The following is a 19,908-nucleotide window of genomic DNA, read 5'->3' as shown; positions in this document are numbered from 1 at the left end:
TGTGTGTGTGCGGTGTGTCGGTACAGCTGTGTCGACATGTTTGATGAGGAGGCTTATGTGGAGGCGGAGCAGATGCCGATAAATGGGATGTCGCCCCCTGTGGGCCGACACCAGAGTGGATGGATAGGTGGAAGGTATTAACCGACAGTATCAACTCCTTACATAAAAGGCTGGATGACGTAACAGCTATGGGACAGCCGGCTTCTCAGCCCGCGCCTGCCCAGGCGTCTCAAAGGCCATCAGGGGCTCAAAAACGCCCGCTCCCTCAGATGGCAGACACAGATGTCGACACGGAGTCTGACTCCAGTGTCGACGAGGTTGAGACATATACACAATCCACTAGGAACATCCATTACATGATCCCGGCAATAAAAAATGTGTTACACATTTCTGACATTAACCCAAGTACCACTAAAAAAGGGTTTTATGTTTGGGGAGAAAAAGCAGGCAGTGTTTTGTTCCCCCATCCAATGAGTGAATGAAGTGTGAAAAAGCGTGGGTTCCCCCGATAAGAAACTGATAATTTCTAAAAAGTTACTGATGGCGTACCTTTTCCCGCCAGAGGATAAGTTACGCTGGGAGATATCCCCTAGGGTGGATAAGGCGCTCACACGTTTGTCAAAAATGGTGGCACTGCCGTCTTAGGATACGGCCACTTTGAAGGTACCTGCTGATAAAAAGCAGGAGGCTATCCTGAAGTCTGTATTTACACACTCAGGTACTAGACTGAGACCTGCAGATAGTGCTGCTGCAGCGTGGTCTGTAACCCTGTCAAACAGGGATACTATTTTGCGAACATAAGACGTTGTCTTATATATGAGGGATGCACAGAGGGATATTTTGCCGGCTGGCATCCAGAATTAATGCAATGTCCATTCTGTCAGGAGGGTATTAGAGACCCGACACTGGACAGGTGATGCTGACTTTAAAAGGCAGATAGAGCCTTATAAGGGTAAGGAATTGTTTGGGGATGGTCTCTGGGACCTCGTATCCACAGCAACAGCTGGGAAGAAATTTTTTTACCTCAGGTTTCCTCACAGCCTAAGAAAGCACTGTATTATCGGGTACAGTCCTTTCGGCTTCAGAAAAGCAAGCGGGTCAAAGGCGCTTCCTTTCTGCACAGAGACGAGGGAAGAGGGAAAAAGCTGCACCAGTCAGCCAGTTCCCAGAATCAAAATTCTTCCCCCGCTTCCTCTGAGTCCACCGCATGACGCGGGGGCTCCACAGGCGTAGCCAGGTACGGTGGGGGGCCGCCTCAAAAATTTCAGCGATCAGTGGGCTCGCTCACAGGTGGATCCCTGGATCCTTCAAGTAGTATCTCAGGGGTACAGGCTGGAATTCGAGGCGTCTCCCCCCCCGCCGTTTCCTCAAATCTGCCTTGCCGACAACTCCCTCAGGCAGGGAGGCTGTGCTAGAGGCAATTCACAAGCTGTATTCCCAGCAGGTGATAGTCAAGGTGCCCCTACTTCAACAAGGACGGGGTTACTATTCCACACTGTTTGTGGTACCGAAACCGGACGGTTCGGTGAGACCCATTTTAAATTTGAAGTCCTTGAACACATACATAAAAAAATTCAAGTTCAAGATGGAATCGCTCAGGGCGGTTATTGCAAGCCTGGAGGAGGGGGATTACATTTACCATCCTCACCAGGAGTACCTCAGATTTGTTTCCAAACACTGCCATTTGGACTGTCCACGGCACCGAGGGTCTTTACCAAGGTAATGGCAGAAATGATGATACTCCTTCGAAAAAAGGGAGTTTTTAATTATCCCGTACTTGGACGATCTCCTTATAAAGGCGAGGTCCATGGAGCAGTTGTTGGTCGGAGTAGCACTATCTCGGGAAGTGCTACAACAGCACAGATGGATTCTATACATTCCAAAGTCACAGCTGGTTCCTACCACACGCCTGCTGTTCCTGGGGATGGTTCTGGACACAGAACAGAAAAAAGTGTTTCTCCCGCAGGAGAAAGCCAAGGAGCTGTCATCTCTAGTCAGAGACCTCCTGAAACCAAAACAGGTATCGGTGCATCACTGCACACGAGTCCTGGGAAAAATGGTAGCTTCTTACGAAGCAAAATTCCATTCGGCAGGTTCCATGCAAGAACCTTTCAGTGGGACCTCTTGGACAAGTGGTCGGAATCGCATCTTCAGATGCATCGGCTGATAACCCTGTCTCCAAGGACCATGGTATCTCTACTGTGGTGGCTGCAGAGTGCTCATCTTCAAGAGGGCCGCAGATTCGGCATACAGGACTGGGTCCTGGTAACCACGGATTCCAGCCTTCGAGGCTGGGGGGCAGTCACACAGGGAAGAAATTTCCAAGGACTTTGGTCAAGTCAGGAGTCGTCCCTACACATAAATATTCTGGAACTGAGGGCCATTTACAATGCCCTAAGTCTGGCAAGGCCTCTGCTTCAAAACCAGCCGGTACTGATCCAATCAGACAACATCACGGCAGTCGCCCATGTAAACCGACAGGGCGGCACAAGAAGCAGGATGGCGATGGCAGAAGCCACAAGGATTCTCCGATGGGCGGAAAATCACGTCTTAGCACTGTCAGCAGTGTTCATTCCGGGAGTGGACAACTGGGAAGCAGACTTCCTCAGCAGACACGACCGACACCCGGGAGAGTGGGGACTTCATCCAGAAGTCTTCCAACTGTTGGTAAACCGTTGGGAAAGGCCACAGGTGGACATGATGGCGTCCCGCCTAAACAAAAAACTAGATATTGCGCCAGGTCAAGGGACCCTCAGGCAATAGCTGTGGACGCTCTAGTGACACCGTGGGTGTACCAGTCGGTTTATGTATTCCCTCCTCTGCCTCTCATACCAAAGGTACTGAGAATAATAAGAAAACGAGGAGTAAGAACGATACTCGTGGTTCCGGATGGGCCAAGAAGAGCTTGGTACCCAGAACTTCAAGAAATTATATCAGAGGACCCATGGCCTCTACCGCTCAGACAGGATCTGCTACAGCAGGGGCCCTGTCTGTTCCAAGACTCACCGCGGCTGCGTTGGACGGCATGGCGGTTGAATTCCGGATCCTAAAGCAAAAGGGCATTCCGGAGGAAGTCATTCCTACGCTAATAAAAGCCAGGAAAGAAGTAACCGCAAATCATTATCACCGTATTTGGCGAAAATATGTTGCGTGGTGTGAGGCCAGGAAGGCCCCAACAGAGGAATTTCAGCTGGGTCGTTTTCTGCACTTCCTACAGTCAGGAGTGACTATGGGCCTAAATTTGGGTTCCATTAAGGTCCAGATTTCGGCTCTGTCGATTTTCTTCCAGAAAGAACTGGCTTCACTGCCTGGAGTTCAGACATTTGTAAAGGGAGTGCTACATATTCAGCCCCTTTTTTGTGCCTTCTGTGGCACCTTGGATCTCAACGTGGTGTTGAGTTTCTTAAAATCACATTGGTTTGAGCCACTTAAAACTGTGGATTTGAAATATCTCACGTGGAAAGTGGTCATGTTATTGGCCTTGGCTTCGGCCAGGCGTGTGTCAGAATTGGCGGCTTTGTTATGTAAAAGCCCTTATCTGATTTTCCATATGGATAGGGCAGAATTGAGGACTCGTCCCCAGTTTCTCCCTAAGGTGGTATCAGCTTTTCACTTGAACCAACCTATTGTAGTGCCTGCGGCTACTAGGGACTTGGAAGATTCCAAGTTACTGGACGTAGTCAGGGCCTTAAAAATGTATATTTCCAGGACGGCTGGAGTCAGGAAAACTGACTCGTTTTTTATCCTGTAGGCACCCAACAAAATAGGTGCTCCTGCTTCTAAGCAGACTATTGCTCGCTGAATTTGTAGCACAATTCAGCTGGAGCATTCTGCGGCTGGATTGCCGCATCCTAAATCAGTAACAGCCCATTCCACGAGGAAAGTGGGCTCATCTTGGGCGGCTGCCCGAGGGATCTCGGCTTTACAACTTTGCCGAGCTGCAACTTGGTCAGGGGCAAACACGTTTGCTAAATTCTACAAATTTGATACCCTGGCTGAGGAGGACCTTGAGTTCTCTCATTCGGTGCTGCAGAGTCATCCACACTCTCCCGCCCGTTTGGGAGCTTTGGTATAATCCCCATGGTCCTTACGGAGTTCCCAGCATCCACTAGGACGTCAGAGAAAATAAGATTTTACTCACCGGTAAATCTATTTCTCGTAGTCCGTAGTGGATGCTGGGCGCCCATCCCAAGTGAGGATTGTCTGCAATACTTGTATATAGTTATTGCCCAAGTAAAGGGTTATTGTTGAGCCATCTGTTGAGAGGCTCAGTTATATTTCATACTGTTAACTGGGTATAGTATCACGAGTTATACGGTGTGATTGGTGTGGCTGGTATGAGTCTTACCTGGGATTCAAAATCCTTCCTTATTGTGTCAGCTCTTCCGGGCACAGTATCCTAACTGAGGTCTGGAGGAGGGGCATAGAGGGAGGAGCCAGTGCACACCAGATAGTACCTAATCTTTCTTTTAGAGTGCCCAGTCTCCTGCGGAGCCTGTCTATTCCCCATGGTCCTTACGGAGTTCCCAGCATCCACTACGGACTACGAGAAATAGATTTACTGGTGAGTAAAATCTTATTTTAGTCCTGAAATAAACTGTAGTCGGCGAGTACATTTAGTCAGAATTTTGTTTTGACAAAATGGTAGAACGGTGCTAGAGCCCTGTTCAATCTATTGTCTGCTTCCTTCTCGTGCGCTGATTCCCAGGATTACAGATAAGTCGTTTGTGAAACGATCCTGAAATTGTATATTTCCCTGTCAGAGGGTAAGCTGAGGTCTATGTGTAACGCTGCCTTTCCTTAATTCTGAGCACTGTTCCTGCTTTCTCTGTAGTTCAACAAGCTGCAACTGAAAGACGATAAGGAGCCGACCCTCAAGCCTGAGAGTAACGGTGAGTGCTGGCTGGCATGTCTGATCATACCTGGCCTTCTGTAGATAGGATCCTATGTGGCTGTCTGCAGCTAGGAAGGTACTCGGTGTACCGGTGGTAACTGTGCGGGTGGCCTGGTGTAGCCAGGTGGACTGTGTATTAGTTTATAGCAGACAGAGTAACATGTCTTGACCTGTAGTATTAGATTGTTGCAGCCGATCTCCTTACTGTTGATTGTTCCAGGCACGGACTTGGCAGCTGCTGGTGATCGCGCAGAGAAGGCGAGCAATGGAGACGGTGAGGAGAAATCGGAGGAGGACGACAAAGGTGAGCTGGACTGTATTGCCGTGTGTGGTCGCTGATCTGATGGAGTATCTGGTAGATCAGTATACCCAGTGCTAGGGCATAAATCCTGGGTCCATCCTTGTGTGGTCATTGGTGCATCTAGTGGTCTTGTGTGGTGCAGCAGTAGAAGGGTTAAGGCTAATTACTTTTCTTGTAAACGCTTCATCATTAACTATTTAGTACAAAGTGGGAAAGACCAGGCTGGTCTCAATGAGTGACATTGGCGTGACACAGCAGTGGTAAATGTAGTTATGTAGAGTTTCTTAACTCTGGAATCAAGCGCTACTGGCAAATTCTACACCTAAAAATTGACGGCAGATAAGAACCACTTGGTCCATCTAGTCTGCCCTAAACACACACTCACTAACTAGTTGGAGCGGTACAGTGCTGGAGGGAGGGGGGTGCTGGTAGTGGAGCGGTACAGTGCTGGAGGGAGGGGGGTGCTGGTAGTGGAGCGGTACAGTGCTGGAGGGAGGGGGGTGCTGGTAGTGGAGTGGTACAGTGCTGGAGGGAGGGGGGTGCTGGTAGTGGAGCGGTACAGTGCTGGAGGGAGGGGGGTGCTGGTAGTGGAGTGGTACAGTGCTGGAGGGAGGGGGGTGCTGGTAGTGGAGTGGTACAGTGCTGGAGGGAGGGGGGTGCTGGTAGTGGAGCGGTACAGTGCTGGAGGGAGGGGGGGGGGCTGGTAGTGGAGCAGTACAGTGCTGGAGGGAGGGGGGGGCTGGTAGTGGAGCAGTACAGTGCTGGAGGGAGGGGGGGGCTGGTAGTGGAGCGGTACAGTGCTGGAGGGAGGGGGGAGTGCTGGTAGTGGAGCGGTACAGTGCTGGGGGGAGGGCTGGTAGTGGAGCGGTACAGTGCTGGAGGGAGGGGAGGAGGACTGGTAGTGGAGCTGTCCAGTGCTGGAGGGAGGGGAGGAGGACTGGTAGTGGAGCAATACAGTGCTGGGGGGAGGGCTGGTAGTGGAGCGGTACAGTGCTGGAGGGAGGGGAGGAGGACTGGTAGTGGAGCTGTCCAGTGCTGGAGGGAGGGGAGGAGGACTGGTAGTGGAGCAATACAGTGCTGGGGGGAGGGCTGGTAGTGGAGCGGTACAGTGCTGGAGGGAGGGGAGGAGGACTGGTAGTGGAGCTGTCCAGTGCTGGAGGGAGGGGAGGAGGACTGGTAGTGGAGCGGTACAGTGCTGGAGGGAGGGGAGGAGGACTGGTAGTGGAGCTGTCCAGTGCTGGAGGGAGGGGAGGAGGACTGGTAGTGGAGCAATACAGTGCTGGGGGGAGGGCTGGTAGTGGAGCGGTACAGTGCTGGAGGGAGGGGGGGGGGGGGGTTGGTAGTGGAGCGGTACAGTGCTGGAGGGAGGGGGGGTTGGTAGTGGTGCGGTACAGTGCTGGAGGGGGGGGGGGGGGGTTGGTAGTGGAGCGGTCCAGTGCTGGGGGGGGGGGGGGGGGAGGACTGGTAGTGGAGCGGTCCAGTGCTGGGGGGGGGGGGGGGGGGGTTGGTAGTGGAGCGGTCCAGTGCTGGGGGGGGGGGGGGGGGGACTGGTAGTGGAGCGGTACAGTGCTGGGGGGGGGTGGGGGGGGAGGACTGGTAGTGGAGCGGTACAGTGCTGGGGGGAGGGTGCGGGTGACGCTTGTACAGCAGGGCTGAGGTTAGTAGGATTGTGCATTAGTTACTGGAGAATACTTGATGATACATTTCTCTAACGTCCTAAGTGGATGCTGGGACTCCGTAAGGACCATGGGGAATAGCGGCTCCGCAGGAGACAGGGCACAAAATAAAAGCTTGAGATATCAGGTGGTGTGCACTGGCTCCTCCCCCTATGACCCTCCTCCAAGCCAGTTAGATTTTTGTGCCCGGCCGAGAAGGGTGCAAACTAGGTAGCTCTCCAGAGCTGCTTAGAATAAAAGTTTAGTTAGGTTTTTTTATTTTCAGTGAGTCCTGCTGGCAACAGGCTCACTGCATCGTGGGACTAAGGGGAGAAGAAGCGAACTCACCTGAGTGCAGAGTGGATTGGGCTTCTTAGGCCTCTGGACGTTAGCTCCAGAGGGACGATCACAGGTTCAGCCTGGATGGGTCACCAGAGCCGCGCCGCCGTCCCCCTTACAGAGCCAGAAGAGACGAAGGTCCGGTGAAAGCGGCGGCAGAAGACATCCTGTCTTCAAAACTAAGGTAGCGCACAGCACCGCAGCTGTGCGCCATTGCTCTCAGCACACTTCACACTCCGGTCACTGAGGGTGCAGGGCGCTGGGGGGGAGCGCCCTGAGACGCAATATAACACACATATACCTTAGCTGGCAAAAGGAATACATCACATATAGCTCCAGGGCTATATGGATGTATTTTTCCCCCTGCCATTTTACACAAAAAAGCGGGAGTTAAGGACGTCGTGAAGGGGCGGGGCCTATCTCCTCAGCACACTGGCGCCATTATTCCCTCACAGCTCCGCTGGAAGGACGGCTCCCTGATTCTCCCCTGCAGTACTGCATCTGATTCAGGGTAAAAAAGAGAAGGGGGGGGCATTTTGGCAGCAAATAACTAGATTAACAGCAGCTATAAGGGATTAACACTTATATAAGGTTATCCCTGTGTATATATATAGCGCTGGGTGTGTGCTGGCTGACTCTCCCTCTGTCTCTCCAAAGGGCTAAGTAGGGTCCTGTCCTCTATCAGAGCATTCCCGGTGTGTGTGCTGTGTGTCGGTACGCGTGTGTCGACATGTATGAGGAGGAAAATGAGGTGGAGGCGGAGCAGTTGCCTGTGTTAGTGATGTCACCCCCTAGGGAGTCGACACCTGACTGGATGATTGTGTTTAAGCAATTAAGTGATAATGTCAGCAATTTACAAAAAACTGTTGACGACATGAGAAAGCCGGCAAATCAATTAGTGCCTGTTCAGGCGTCTCAGACACCCTCAGGGGCCCTAAAACGGCCGCTACCTCAGTGGGTCGACACGGATCCAGATACAGATACTGAATCTAGTGTCGACGGTGACGAGACAAACGTAATGTCCAGTAGGGCCACACGTTACATGATCACGGCAATGAAAGAGGCATTGAACCTTTCTGACACTACAAATACCTCAAAGGCGGGTATTATGTGGGGTGTGAAAAAACTGCCAATAGTTTTTCCTGAGTCTGAGGAAATAAATGAGGTGTGTGATAAAGCGTGGGTTTCCCCCGATAAAAAACAGCTAATTTCTAATAAGTTATTAGCACTATACCCTTTCCCGCCAGAGGTTAGGGCACGGTGGGAAACACCCCCTAGGGTAGATAAGGCGCTCACACGTTTATCTAAACAAGTAGCGTTACCGTCCCCTGATACGGCCACCCTCAAAGAACCAGCTGATAGGAGGCTGGAAAATATCCTGAAAAGTATATACACACATACTGGTGTTATACTGCGACCAGCAATCGCATCAGCCTGGATGTGCAGTGCTGGAGTCGCATGGGCGGATTCCCTGACTGAGAATATTGATACCCTGGATAGGGACAATATTCTGTTAACTATAGAACATTTAAAGGATGCATTGCTATATATGCGTGATGCGCAGAGGGATATTTGTACCCTGGCATCAAGAGTAAGCGCAATGTCCATCTCTGCCAGAAGAGCATTATGGACCAGACAGTGGTCAGGGGACGCAGATTCCAAACGGCACATGGAAGTATTGCCGTATAAGGGGGAGGAGTTATTTGGGGCTGGTCTAACAGACCTGGTGGCCACGGCAACGGCTGGAAAATCCACCTTTTTACCCCAGGTTACTTCACATCAACAGAAAAAGACAGTCTTTTCAAACTCAGTCCTTTCGTTCCCATAAGTACAAGCGAGCAAAAGGTCACTCTTTTCTGCCCAAGGGCAGAGGAAGAGGAAAAAGGCAGCACCATGCAGCCGCTTCCCAGGAGCAGAAGCCCTCCCCTGCTTCTGCCAAGTCTTCAGCATGACGCTGGGGCTTTACAAGCAGACTCAGACAAAACCAAAGTCTCCCTCCGACAGGGAGGCAGTTCTGGAAGCCATTCACAAGCTGTACTCCCAGCAGGTGATAATCAAGGTACCCCTCTTACAACAGGGGAAGGGGTATTATTCCACACTATTTGTGGTACCGAAGCCGGACGGCTCGGTGAGACCAATATTAAATCTAAAATCTTTGAACACTTACATAAAAAGGTTCAAATTCAAGATGGAGTCACTCAGAGCGGTGATAGCGAACCTGGAAGAGGGGGACTATATGGTGTCGCTGGACATCAAGGATGCTTATCTCCACGTCCCAATATATCCTTCTCACCAAGGGTACCTCAGGTTTGTAGTACAAAACTGTCATTATCAGTTTCAGACGCTGCCGTTTGGATTGTCCACGGCGCCTCGGGTCTTTACCAAGGTAATGGCCGAAATGATGATTCTTCTACGAAGAAAAGGCATCTTAATTATCCCTTACTTGGACGATCTCCTGATAAGGGCAAGAACCAAGGAACAGTTAGAAGTCGGAGTGGCACTATCTCAGGTAGTGCTAAGTCGGCACGGATGGATTCTAAATATTCCAAAATCGCAGCTGATTCCAACGACACGTCTACTGTTCTTAGGAATGATTCTGGACACTGTCCAGAAGAAGGTGTTTCTCCCGGAGGAGAAGGCCAGGGAGTTATCCGAGCTAGTCAGGAACCTCCTAAAACCAGGACAGGTCTCAGTGCATCAGTGCACAAGGGTCCTGGGAAAAATGGTGGCTTCTTACGAAGCGATTCCATTCGGAAGATTCCATGCAAGAACTTTTCAGTGGGATCTACTGGGAAAATGGTCCGGATCGCATCTTCAGATGCATCAACGGATAACCCTGTCGCCAAGGACAAGGGTGTCTCTCCTGTGGTGGCTTCAGAGGGCTCATCTACTAGAGGGCCGCAGATTTGGCATTCAGGATTGGATCCTGGTAACCACGGATGCCAGCCTGAGAGGCTGGGGAGCAGTCACACAGGGAAGGTATTTCCAGGGCTTGTGGTCAAGCATGGAAACATCTCTTCATATAAACATTCTAGAACTAAGGGCCATTTACAATGCCTTAATTCAAGCAAAACCTCTGCTTCAGGGTCAGGCGGTGTTGATCCAGTCGGACAACATCACGTCAGTCGCCCACATAAACAGACAGGGCGGCACGAGAAGCAGGAGGGCAATGGCAGAAACTGCAAGGATTCTTCGCTGGGCGGAAAATCATGTGATAGCACTGTCAGCAGTGTTCATTCCGGGAGTGGACAACTGGGAAGCAGACTTCCTCAGCAGACACGACCTTCACCCGGGAGAGTGGGGACTTCACCCAGAAGTCTTCCACCAAATTGTAAACCGTTGGGAAAGACCAAAGGTGGACATGATGGCGTCACGTCTAAACAAAAAACTGGACAGATATTGCGCCAGGTCAAGGGACCCTCAGGCAATAGCAGTGGACGCTCTGGTAACGCCGTGGGTGTACCAGTCAGTGTATGTATTCCCTCCTCTGCCCCTCATACCGAAAGTATTGAGAATCATAAGAAGGAGAGGAGTAAGAACTATACTCGTGGTTCCGGATTGGCCAAGAAGGTCTTGGTACCCGGAACTTCAAGAGATGCTCACGGACGAACCGTGGCCTCTACCTCTAAGACAGGACCTGCTACTGCAGGGGCCTTGTCTGTTCCAAGACTTACCGCGGCTGCGTTTGACGGCATGGCGGTTGAACGCCGGATCCTGAAGGACAAGGGCATTCCAGAAGAAGTCATCCCTACTCTGGTAAAAGCCAGAAAGGAAGTAACCGCAAAACATTATCACCGCATTTGGCGTAAATATGTTGCGTGGTGTGAGGCCAAGAAGGCCCCTACACAGGAATTTCAACTGGGTCGTTTCTTGCATTTCCTGCAAACAGGACTGTCTATGGGCCTAAAATTAGGGTCCATTAAGGTTCAAATTTCGGCCCTGTCGATATTCTTCCAGAAAGAACTGGCTTCAGTACCTGAAGTTCAGACATTTGTGAAAGGGGTGCTGCACATACAGCCTCCTTTTGTGCCTCCAGTGGCACCTTGGGATCTCAATGTTGTGTTGAGATTTCTAAAATCACACTGGTTTGAACCATTGTCTACGGTAGATTTAAAATATCTCACGTGGAAGGTGTCGATGCTGTTGGCCTTGGCTTCAGCTAGGCGTGTGTCAGAATTGGCGGCTTTATCATGTAAATGCCCTTACCTAAATTTTCATTCTGACAGGGCGGAATTGAGGACTCGTCCTCAATTTCTACCTAAGGTGGTTTCTGCATTTCACATGAACCAACCTATTGTGGTACCTGCGGCTACTAGGGACTTAGAGGACTCTAAGTTGCTGGACGTTGTCAGGGCCTTGAAAATATGTTTCCAGGACGGCTGGAGTCAGGAAAACTGACTCGCTGTTTATCCTGTATGCACCCAACAAGCTGGGTGCTCCCGCTTCAAAGCAGACGATTGCTCGTTGGATTTGTAGTACAATTCAGCTTGCACATTCCGTGGCAGGATTGCCACAGCCAAAATCAGTAAAAGCCCATTCCACAAGGAAAGTGGGCTCATCTTGGGCGGCTGCCCGAGGGGTCTCGGCTTTACAACTTTGCCGAGCAGCTACTTGGTCAGGGGCAAACACGTTTGCTAAATTCTACAAATTTGATACCCTGGCTGAGGAGGACCTGGAGTTCTCTCATTCGGTGCTGCAGAGTCATCCGCACTCTCCCGCCCGTTTGGGAGCTTTGGTATAATCCCCATGGTCCTTACGGAGTCCCAGCATCCACTTAGGACGTTAGAGAAAATAAGATTTTACTTACCGATAAATCTATTTCTCGTAGTCCGTAGTGGATGCTGGGCGCCCATCCCTAGTGCGGATTGTCTGCAATACTTGTATATAGTTATTGTTACAAAAAATTCGGGTTATTATTGTTGAGCCATCTTTTCAGAGGCTCCTTTAAAATTATCATACTGTTAACTGGGTTCAGATCACGAGTTGTACGGTGTGATTGGTGTGGCTGGTATGAGTCTTACCCGGGATTCAATATCCTTCCTTATTATGTACGCTCGTCCGGGCACAGTATCCTAACTGGCTTGGAGGAGGGTCATAGGGGGAGGAGCCAGTGCACACCACCTGATATCTCAAGCTTTTATTTTGTGCCCTGTCTCCTGCGGAGCCGCTATTCCCCATGGTCCTTACGGAGTCCCAGCATCCACTACGGACTACGAGAAATAGATTTATCGGTAAGTAAAATCTTATTTTTAAGGTTTGTCCTGTGTTTCTGTTAAAATAAAAAAAAGTTTTTTTTTAGGCTTTTTGTTTCTCACGTCCTAGAGGATGCTGGGGTCCACATTAGTACCATGGGGAATAGACTGGTCCACCAGGAGCCATTGGCTCTTTAAGAGTTTGCGTGTGGGCTGGCTCCTCCCTCTTTGCCCCTCCTACCAGACTCGGTTTAGAAAATGTGCCCGGTGGAGCCGGTCACAGATAGGGGAGCTCTACAGAGCTTCTTTAGTAAAGGGTGTTTTATAAAAAAAAAAAAAAATTTATTTAGAGTTTATTATTTTACAGAGAGGCTGCTGACAACAACCTCCCTGCAGTGTGGGACTAAGGGGGGGGGAGTAGTGTCCGCCCTGCGGGGTCTGAGCCACTATCTCCGCTGACTGGACACTGAGCTCCTGAGGGGATAGATCGTTACCCGCCACAGGGGATCGCTCACCCCAGCAGCATGCCGACACCCCCTTACAGAGCCAGAAGATGTCGGTGGCGAGTTAGTCACCAGTCCCCCTGGCAAGCGGGGAGCTGGTGTGAAGATGGCGTCGACAGAGTATGAGCGCAGTACTAACTGCTCTCCGGGGCTAGCGGTACATAGTGCGGCGTTGTGAGGGGCGCCCTGATCCAGCCCCTACACTGGGCGGCGAGCCTAAGGGGGAACCCAGAACAATGCCAGCACAATTCCGCAGGCCAGTATAAAATTCGAACAGAGCGGGAAGCAGTGCCAGAAAAGGGGGCGGAGCTTCTCGGAGCGTACCCAGCAGCGTTCAGCGCAATCTTTCCTGCATGCAGACACGCTGACGGAGAGCTGTCCCTCCAACTCCAGCTATCTGTACGGTACCAGAGGGTTGTGGGGGGGGGGAGAGACTGTGCAATAGACTGTGTAACCTATTAAGGTACACAGCTGGCGCTGGTAAAGGGTGTCCATTGTCTCCTAAAGAGCTGTGTGTGGATTGGCTCCGAACTCTGTCTCTCTCTTGGCATTCTTAGGGGGGAAACTCTGCCATTTCCCTGTGTGTGTGTGGGGTGCTTGCTGTCTCACATAAGCCATGTCTAGGGATTCTGTATCATATGCTGCAGAGGATATGTCCTTTCAGGATGATCCCATTCCATATAATCAGGATTGCTCTGGTTTAGCACAGATTCCAATAAGAGAACCTGAGTGGTTAACCTCTATTAAGGGTATGATTTCTACTAGGGTAGCAGAGAATGAAACTGCAACTCGGGTTTTACAAAACTCCGGGTCGGCACCTTCAGAGCCCTCTGGCACTCACTCTCAAAAACGTGCTCTTGCCAAGATTATGCAAGATTACACAGATACCTAAGACTGTGATGGGGACGTGCTGCGGGTGGGGGGTGGCGGCATCTCTTGCGAAAGGGGTGCAGTTGATGATTGAAGCCATTAGAGATGTGTTAAATATTGCTGACGCAATACCTGAACAGGTTGAGGAGGCTTACTTCACAAATAATAAGAGCCTTGCTAACCTTTTCTGCGTTTAAAGAGTTAAATGCTATATTTGAAAAATCCTGGGAAAACCCAGAGAAAAAATTCCAGATCCCAAGAAAGGTTCTGGTTGCATTCCCCTTCCCTGAGGAAGATGGAAAAATGGGAAAATCCACCCATAGTTGACACGTCTGTATCCAGACTGTCAAAAAAGGTGGTTTTACTTGTCCCGGGATCTGCCGCGTTGAAAGAAGCGGCTGAACGCAAAATTGACACTAAGCTCAAATCCATATACATGGTTTCAGGGGCGATACTACATCCTACTATTGCCTGTGCATGGATTTCTAAGGCTATAGTAAAGTGGTCAGGCACGTTACTAGAGGAACTGGATACAATGGATAAAAGTGACGTTGAATTGTTCTTGCGTAACATACAGGATTCTGCAGGATTTACAGTGGAATCCATGAAAGACCTTGGTTCGATGGCTGCAGGGATATCTTCCATATCGGTCTCTGCTCGTAGAGGACTATGGCTGCGCCAATGGTCTGCCGACACGGAATCAAGGAGAGGCGTGGAGAACCTAACCTACACAGGTCAGGCTCTATTTGGGGAAGCGCTAGATGTGTGGATTTCCCCGGCAACTGCAGGTAAGTCACCTTTTCTTCCTTCAGCTGCGCCTGCTACAAAGAAACCCTTTTCTTCAGCTACGTCACAGTCCTTTTGGACTCCTAAAACAAGAGAACAAGCCGCATAACACCTTCTTTAGAGGATGGCGGGCAAAATCCCCAAAAAACTGCTACTGCAGGCTCCCAAGACCAGAAGCCTGCTTCTGGTACATCAAAATCCTCAGCATGATGGTGGACCGGTGGGGGCGAGGCTCAGACGATTCAGCCATGTGTGGGTGTCGTCTGGCCTGGACCCCTGGGTACAGGATATTATGTCCCAGGGGTGCAGGCTGGAGTTTCAAGAACTTCCGCCTCACCGATTTCTTCAAATCAGGCTTGCCAGCAGACAGGGCTATCCCACAGGAAGCCATCCAAAAATTGGAAGGGTCACAGGTCATTGTCCCAGTTCCCCCTCATATGCACAACAAGGGTTTCTATTCGAACCTTTTTGTGGTACCGAAACCGGATGGTTCTGTTAGGCCAATTTTGAATTTGAAATCGTTAAACTCCTGTCTGAGGGAGTTCAAATGCAAAATGGAGTCTCCCAGAACAGTGATCTCAGGTCTGGAGGAGGGAGAGTTTCTGGTATCCCTGGATATCAAGGGTGCGTACCTCCACATTCCAATTTGGCAGCCGCATCAGACTTATCTCTGATTTGCACTGTTAGACAGTCTTTCAGTTCCAGGCACTGCCGTTTGGTCTCTCTACGGCAACGAGGGCGTTCTCCAAGGTGATGGCAGAGATGATGGTTCTCCTCCGCAGGCAGGGAGTGAACATAATTTCATACCTGGACGATCTACTGATAAAGGCAGTGTCCAGGGAGAGGTTATTGCAGTCCATCACTCTTACGACTCAACTACTCAGGAATCACGGTTGGATTCTGAACCTTCCGAAATCACATCTGGAGCTGACGAGGAGATTCTTTCCTGGGAATGGCCCTCGACACAGAAGTGCAGAGGGTGTTTCTTCCAAGAGAGAAAGCGTTGGTGATACAATTCATGGTCCGGGATGTCTTGAAACCTGCCCGGGTATCTGTTCATCAGTGCATTCCCATTCTGGGGAAGTTGGTTGCCTCCTACGAGGCTCTACAGTACAGGAGATTCCATGCTCAACCCTTCCAACTGGATCTCCTAGACAAATGGTTGGGATCTCCTCTGCACATGCACCAGAGGATACGTCTCTCACCAAAGGCAAGGATTTATCTCCTCTGGTGGTTGCAAAAGCCTCACCTTCTGGAGGGCCGCAGGTTCGAATCCAGAACAGGATCCTTCTGACCACGGATGCAAGTCTCTGAGGTTGGGGAGTGGTCACCCAAGGGGAAACCTTCCAAGGAAGGTGGTCAAATCAGGAAGCCATTCTTCCAATGAACATTCTGGAACTAAGAGCCGTGTACAACTGTCTTCTCCAAGCGGCTTATCTTCTGCAAGATCCGGCCATTCAAGTACAGTCGGACAGTGTGATAACGGTGGCCTACATAAGTCGACAGGGAGGAACAAAGAGCAGGGCTGCAATGTCAGAGGTGACAAGAATCTTCTGGGCAGAAAGGCACGTGTTGCTGTTGCCAGCAATCTTCCTTCCAGGAGTGGACAACTGGCAAGCAGACTTCCTCAGCAGACACGATCTCCTTCCAGGAGAATGGGGCCTTCATCCGGAGGTGTTCACAGACGTGACCAGTCGTTGGGGTGTACCTCAAATAGACATGATGGCCTCGCGTCTCAACAAGAAACTCCAGAGGTACTGTTCCAGGTCAAGAGACCCACAAGAAGTGGTGGTGGATGCCCTGGTAACTCCGTGGGTGTTCAAGTCAGTGTATGTATTCCCTCCACTTCCACTCATTCCAAGAATTCTGAAGCTCCTAAAAAGAACAAGGGTTCGGGCAATTCTCATTGCTCCGGACTGGCCAAGGCAAGCTTGGTACGCGGATCTTCTGGCTCTACTGCTGGAAGAACCGTGGCCTCTTCCTCTACGCGAGGACCTTCTGCAATGGACCGTTCACTTATCAGGACTTACCGCGGCTACGTTTGACGGCATGGCGGTTGAACGACAGATCTTAGCCTGTAAGGGTATTCCGAGCAAGGTTATTCCTACCCTGATATAGGCTAGGAAAGGGGTAACGTCTAAACCTTACCATCGCATTTGGGAAAAAATGTGTCTTGGTGTGAATCCAAGAAATTTCTTATGGTGGAGTTTCAACTTGGACGGTTTCTCCTCTTCCTGCAAGCAGGTGTGGATATGGGTCTGCGTTTGGGATCCATAAAGGTCCAGATTTCGGCCTTATCTATATATATATATTTTTTCCCAGAAACAATTGGCTGCCCTCCCTGAGGTTCAGACCTTTTTGAAAGGGGTTCTGCACATCCAGCCTCCCTTTGCGGCGCCGACGGCACCCTGGGATCTTAACGTGGTGTTGCAGTTCCTGCAGTCTGATTAGTTTGAGCCTCTACGGGAGGTTGAGGTCAAGTTTCTCACATGGAAGGCTGTCACTTTGTTGGCCTTGGCTTCTGCTCGACGTGTCTGAATTGGGGGCTTTGTCCTGTAAAAGCCCCTATTTAATCTTCCATGAAGATAGAGCTGAGCTCAGGACGCGTTAGCAGTTCCTTCCAAATTTTGTGTTGGCTTTTCATATCAACCAACCTATTGTGGTGCCAGTGGCTACTCACTCCTCAATTCCATCAAAGTCCTTGGACGTGGTGAGGGCTTTGAAGATTTATGTGAAGAGGACTGCTCATCACAGAAAATCGGACTCTCTGTTTGTCCTGTATCATCCCAAGAAAATTGGGTGTCCTGCTTCTAAGCAGACTATTTCTCACTGGATCAGGTTCACTATTCAGCATGCATATTCTACGGCAGGATTGCGGTGTCCAAAATCTGGCCCACTCTACTTGTAAGGTGGGTTCTTCTGGCTGCCCGGTGTGTCTTAGCTTTACAACTTTGCCAAGCGCCTACTTGGTTGGGGTTGAACATGTTTGCTAAATTCTACAAGTTCGATACTTTGGACTCTGAGGACTTAGTTTGGTCAATCAGTTCTGCAGGAGCCTCCGCGCTCTCCCTCCCGTCGCTCTCCCTCCCGTTCTGGGAGCTTTGGTATATCCCCATGGTACTAATGTGGACCCCAGCATCCTCTAGGACGTTTGAGAAAATTGGATTTTAATTACCTACCGGTAAATCCTTTTCTCGTAATCCATAGAGGATGCTGGGTGTCTGCCCAACGCTTCGTGATCCTGCAGTGGTTACTTAGTTCAGTACTGCTTAGTTCTTTGTAAGTACTGTTTTGTTACTTGGTAAGTAATCTTGTTCAGCTGTTGAGTTTTCAAGCTAGAAGGCTTGAGGTGCCTTGTATGTGTGAGCTGGTGTGAATCTCACCACTATTTGTGTATAATCCTTCTCTCGAAGTATGTAGTCTCCTCGGGCACAGTTTCTAGACTGAGTCTGGTAGGAGGGGCATAGAGGGAGGAGCCAGCCCACACTATTAAACTCTTAAAGTGCCAATAGCTCCTGGTATACCCGTCTATACCCCATGGTACTAATGTGGACCCCAGCATCCTCTACAGACTACGAGAAAAGGGTTTACCGGTAGGTAATTAAAATCCTATTATTTTTTTTCCCCCCCCATTATTTATGTAGGGGATTCAATTCAACTTGTGATGCAGGTGCATTGTGCCGATTCTGCCGTCATATCCCCCTTCTATGATTTGACTCTTATTCACTTTGGAATGGAATTTAGCAAAGATCTTTAAGAATTTGTACAAAAAATACATTATGTTCAGTCGTAGCCTAATTTATGTGGGGCGGTGACGCAAATGCCTTGTGCTGCCATTTTCCTAGATTAGATTTGTTATTGCTAATATACATCTGCCTCATATGAAAGAGAGCACTGAAAGATGAGGAGACGAAGGCTTAGTATACCGACTCCACATCCCTGGTACATGTTGGGTGGTCCCAATGCGTACAGCCCTATATACAGGCAAACATATGCCTATATCTTCATGCATGCAGTTACGGCCTAGAGTCCATCTCTACCTCCGCCTGATAATGTAGGTGTATCACAATTGCAGATGGAATAGATGGCAGATCACGTCAGTGATGTGTACTAAGAGGGGACACGATGGTTATGTTTGACCTAGAAATGTTCACAATCAGTGCTGCTATCTCTGCAATGAGGTGGATAATGTGTATATACATTTTATTTCTTTTCTCAGAGGACAAAGCTGCACAGTCGCTGCTCAACAAACTTATACGAAATAACCTGGTTAACACCACAAACCAAGTGGAAGTTCTGCAGCGAGATCCGAACTCTCCTTTGTATTCTGTCAAATCCTTTGAGGAGCTGAGGCTGTAAGTACTGGCGCTCAATAACTGAGACCTCTCCCCCATACATTACTCAAACCCAACGGGAACCTTGTGCTGGGATCTGTAGTACGACACTAATTGGGCTGTGTACGGTACATAACCAGCCGTCAGGAACATTCTCAGATCTGTAGGTCTTAATGTCCCTGCCCCATCTTGTAATCTGTAGGTTACATTTTTTTTAGCTTGACCCCGTCTGATCAGTAACACATTTGGTATCATTCTATGTCCTGACACGTTATGTATGTATTGGCTGTTCTCTCCCTGGTACACGCTAGGCAGCTTCTTCCCTGGTAAAATGCAGCCGCTGCAAGAGAACAGTGATAATTACATTACGGAGCCAAATCTCTCGCCTGTGTCTCCACGGCAACTGGCTGGAAGAAGCCGCGTCTGCACGGAGCTATATCAGGCCTGCGCTTAGTAGATAATTCCCCACTCTCCTGACCAGCGTCCCGAGTACCGTAGGAACAATTAGTCTATGGCTACACTAACAATCTTTATTATTGTATGAACAGCCTGCTGCTAAAATTAATTAACAGAATTAACATTGCAGCACTGTTCGTGTAAAAGAATCATTCTCATTTTCTCGCCCTCCTTGTGTTGACACTTCTGGAATACAGTTCAGTCCCCAGTTCTGTGACCGTCTTTTACAGCTTTTTACATTCTCTGTTTTCAGAAAGCCGCAGCTCCTAGAAGGGGTCTACGCCATGGGGTTCAACCGACCGTCTAAAATCCAAGAGAATGCGTTGCCGATGATGCTGGCAGAGCCGTAAGTGTGTAGTGCTGGGGGTGTGGGTAAAGCCTCGACCTGCGCTCGTGCCATGGATCATTCATTGTAAAGTTCTGCCCATAGCGCATTTGCTGGACGCCCAGTCACGTACACTTGCGCTTATATGCTGTTTCCTGACAATGAGATTTCAGACCCTGGAACGTTGAAGTAAATTGTAAACCCAGTCCTGCAGTACCGTGTGTGTTCTCCCTTGCAGGGTATTATAATTTTT

At 49.8% G+C, this 19,908-nt stretch overlaps 1 protein-coding gene across 1 annotated transcript in view; it reads left to right on the top strand.

The window, feature by feature from the left end:
• Positions 1-19,908, top strand: part of LOC134965789 (ATP-dependent RNA helicase DDX19B) — a 50,131-nt gene that overhangs the window by 17,483 nt on the left and 12,740 nt on the right. Inside the window, exons 2-5 of the mRNA XM_063942154.1 lie at positions 4,835-4,892; positions 5,115-5,198; positions 18,760-18,895; positions 19,584-19,676. Of these exons, the coding sequence (XP_063798224.1) occupies positions 4,835-4,892; positions 5,115-5,198; positions 18,760-18,895; positions 19,584-19,676 (371 nt within the window). The remainder of the gene's footprint in view (positions 1-4,834; positions 4,893-5,114; positions 5,199-18,759; positions 18,896-19,583; positions 19,677-19,908) is intronic.

This window comes from Pseudophryne corroboree, chromosome 10 (assembly GCF_028390025.1).
Source record: "Pseudophryne corroboree isolate aPseCor3 chromosome 10, aPseCor3.hap2, whole genome shotgun sequence".
Lineage (NCBI taxonomy): Eukaryota > Metazoa > Chordata > Amphibia > Anura > Myobatrachidae > Pseudophryne > Pseudophryne corroboree.
The sequence above is the reverse complement of the archived record's forward strand: the minus strand, read 5'-3'. Positions and strand labels throughout refer to the sequence as shown.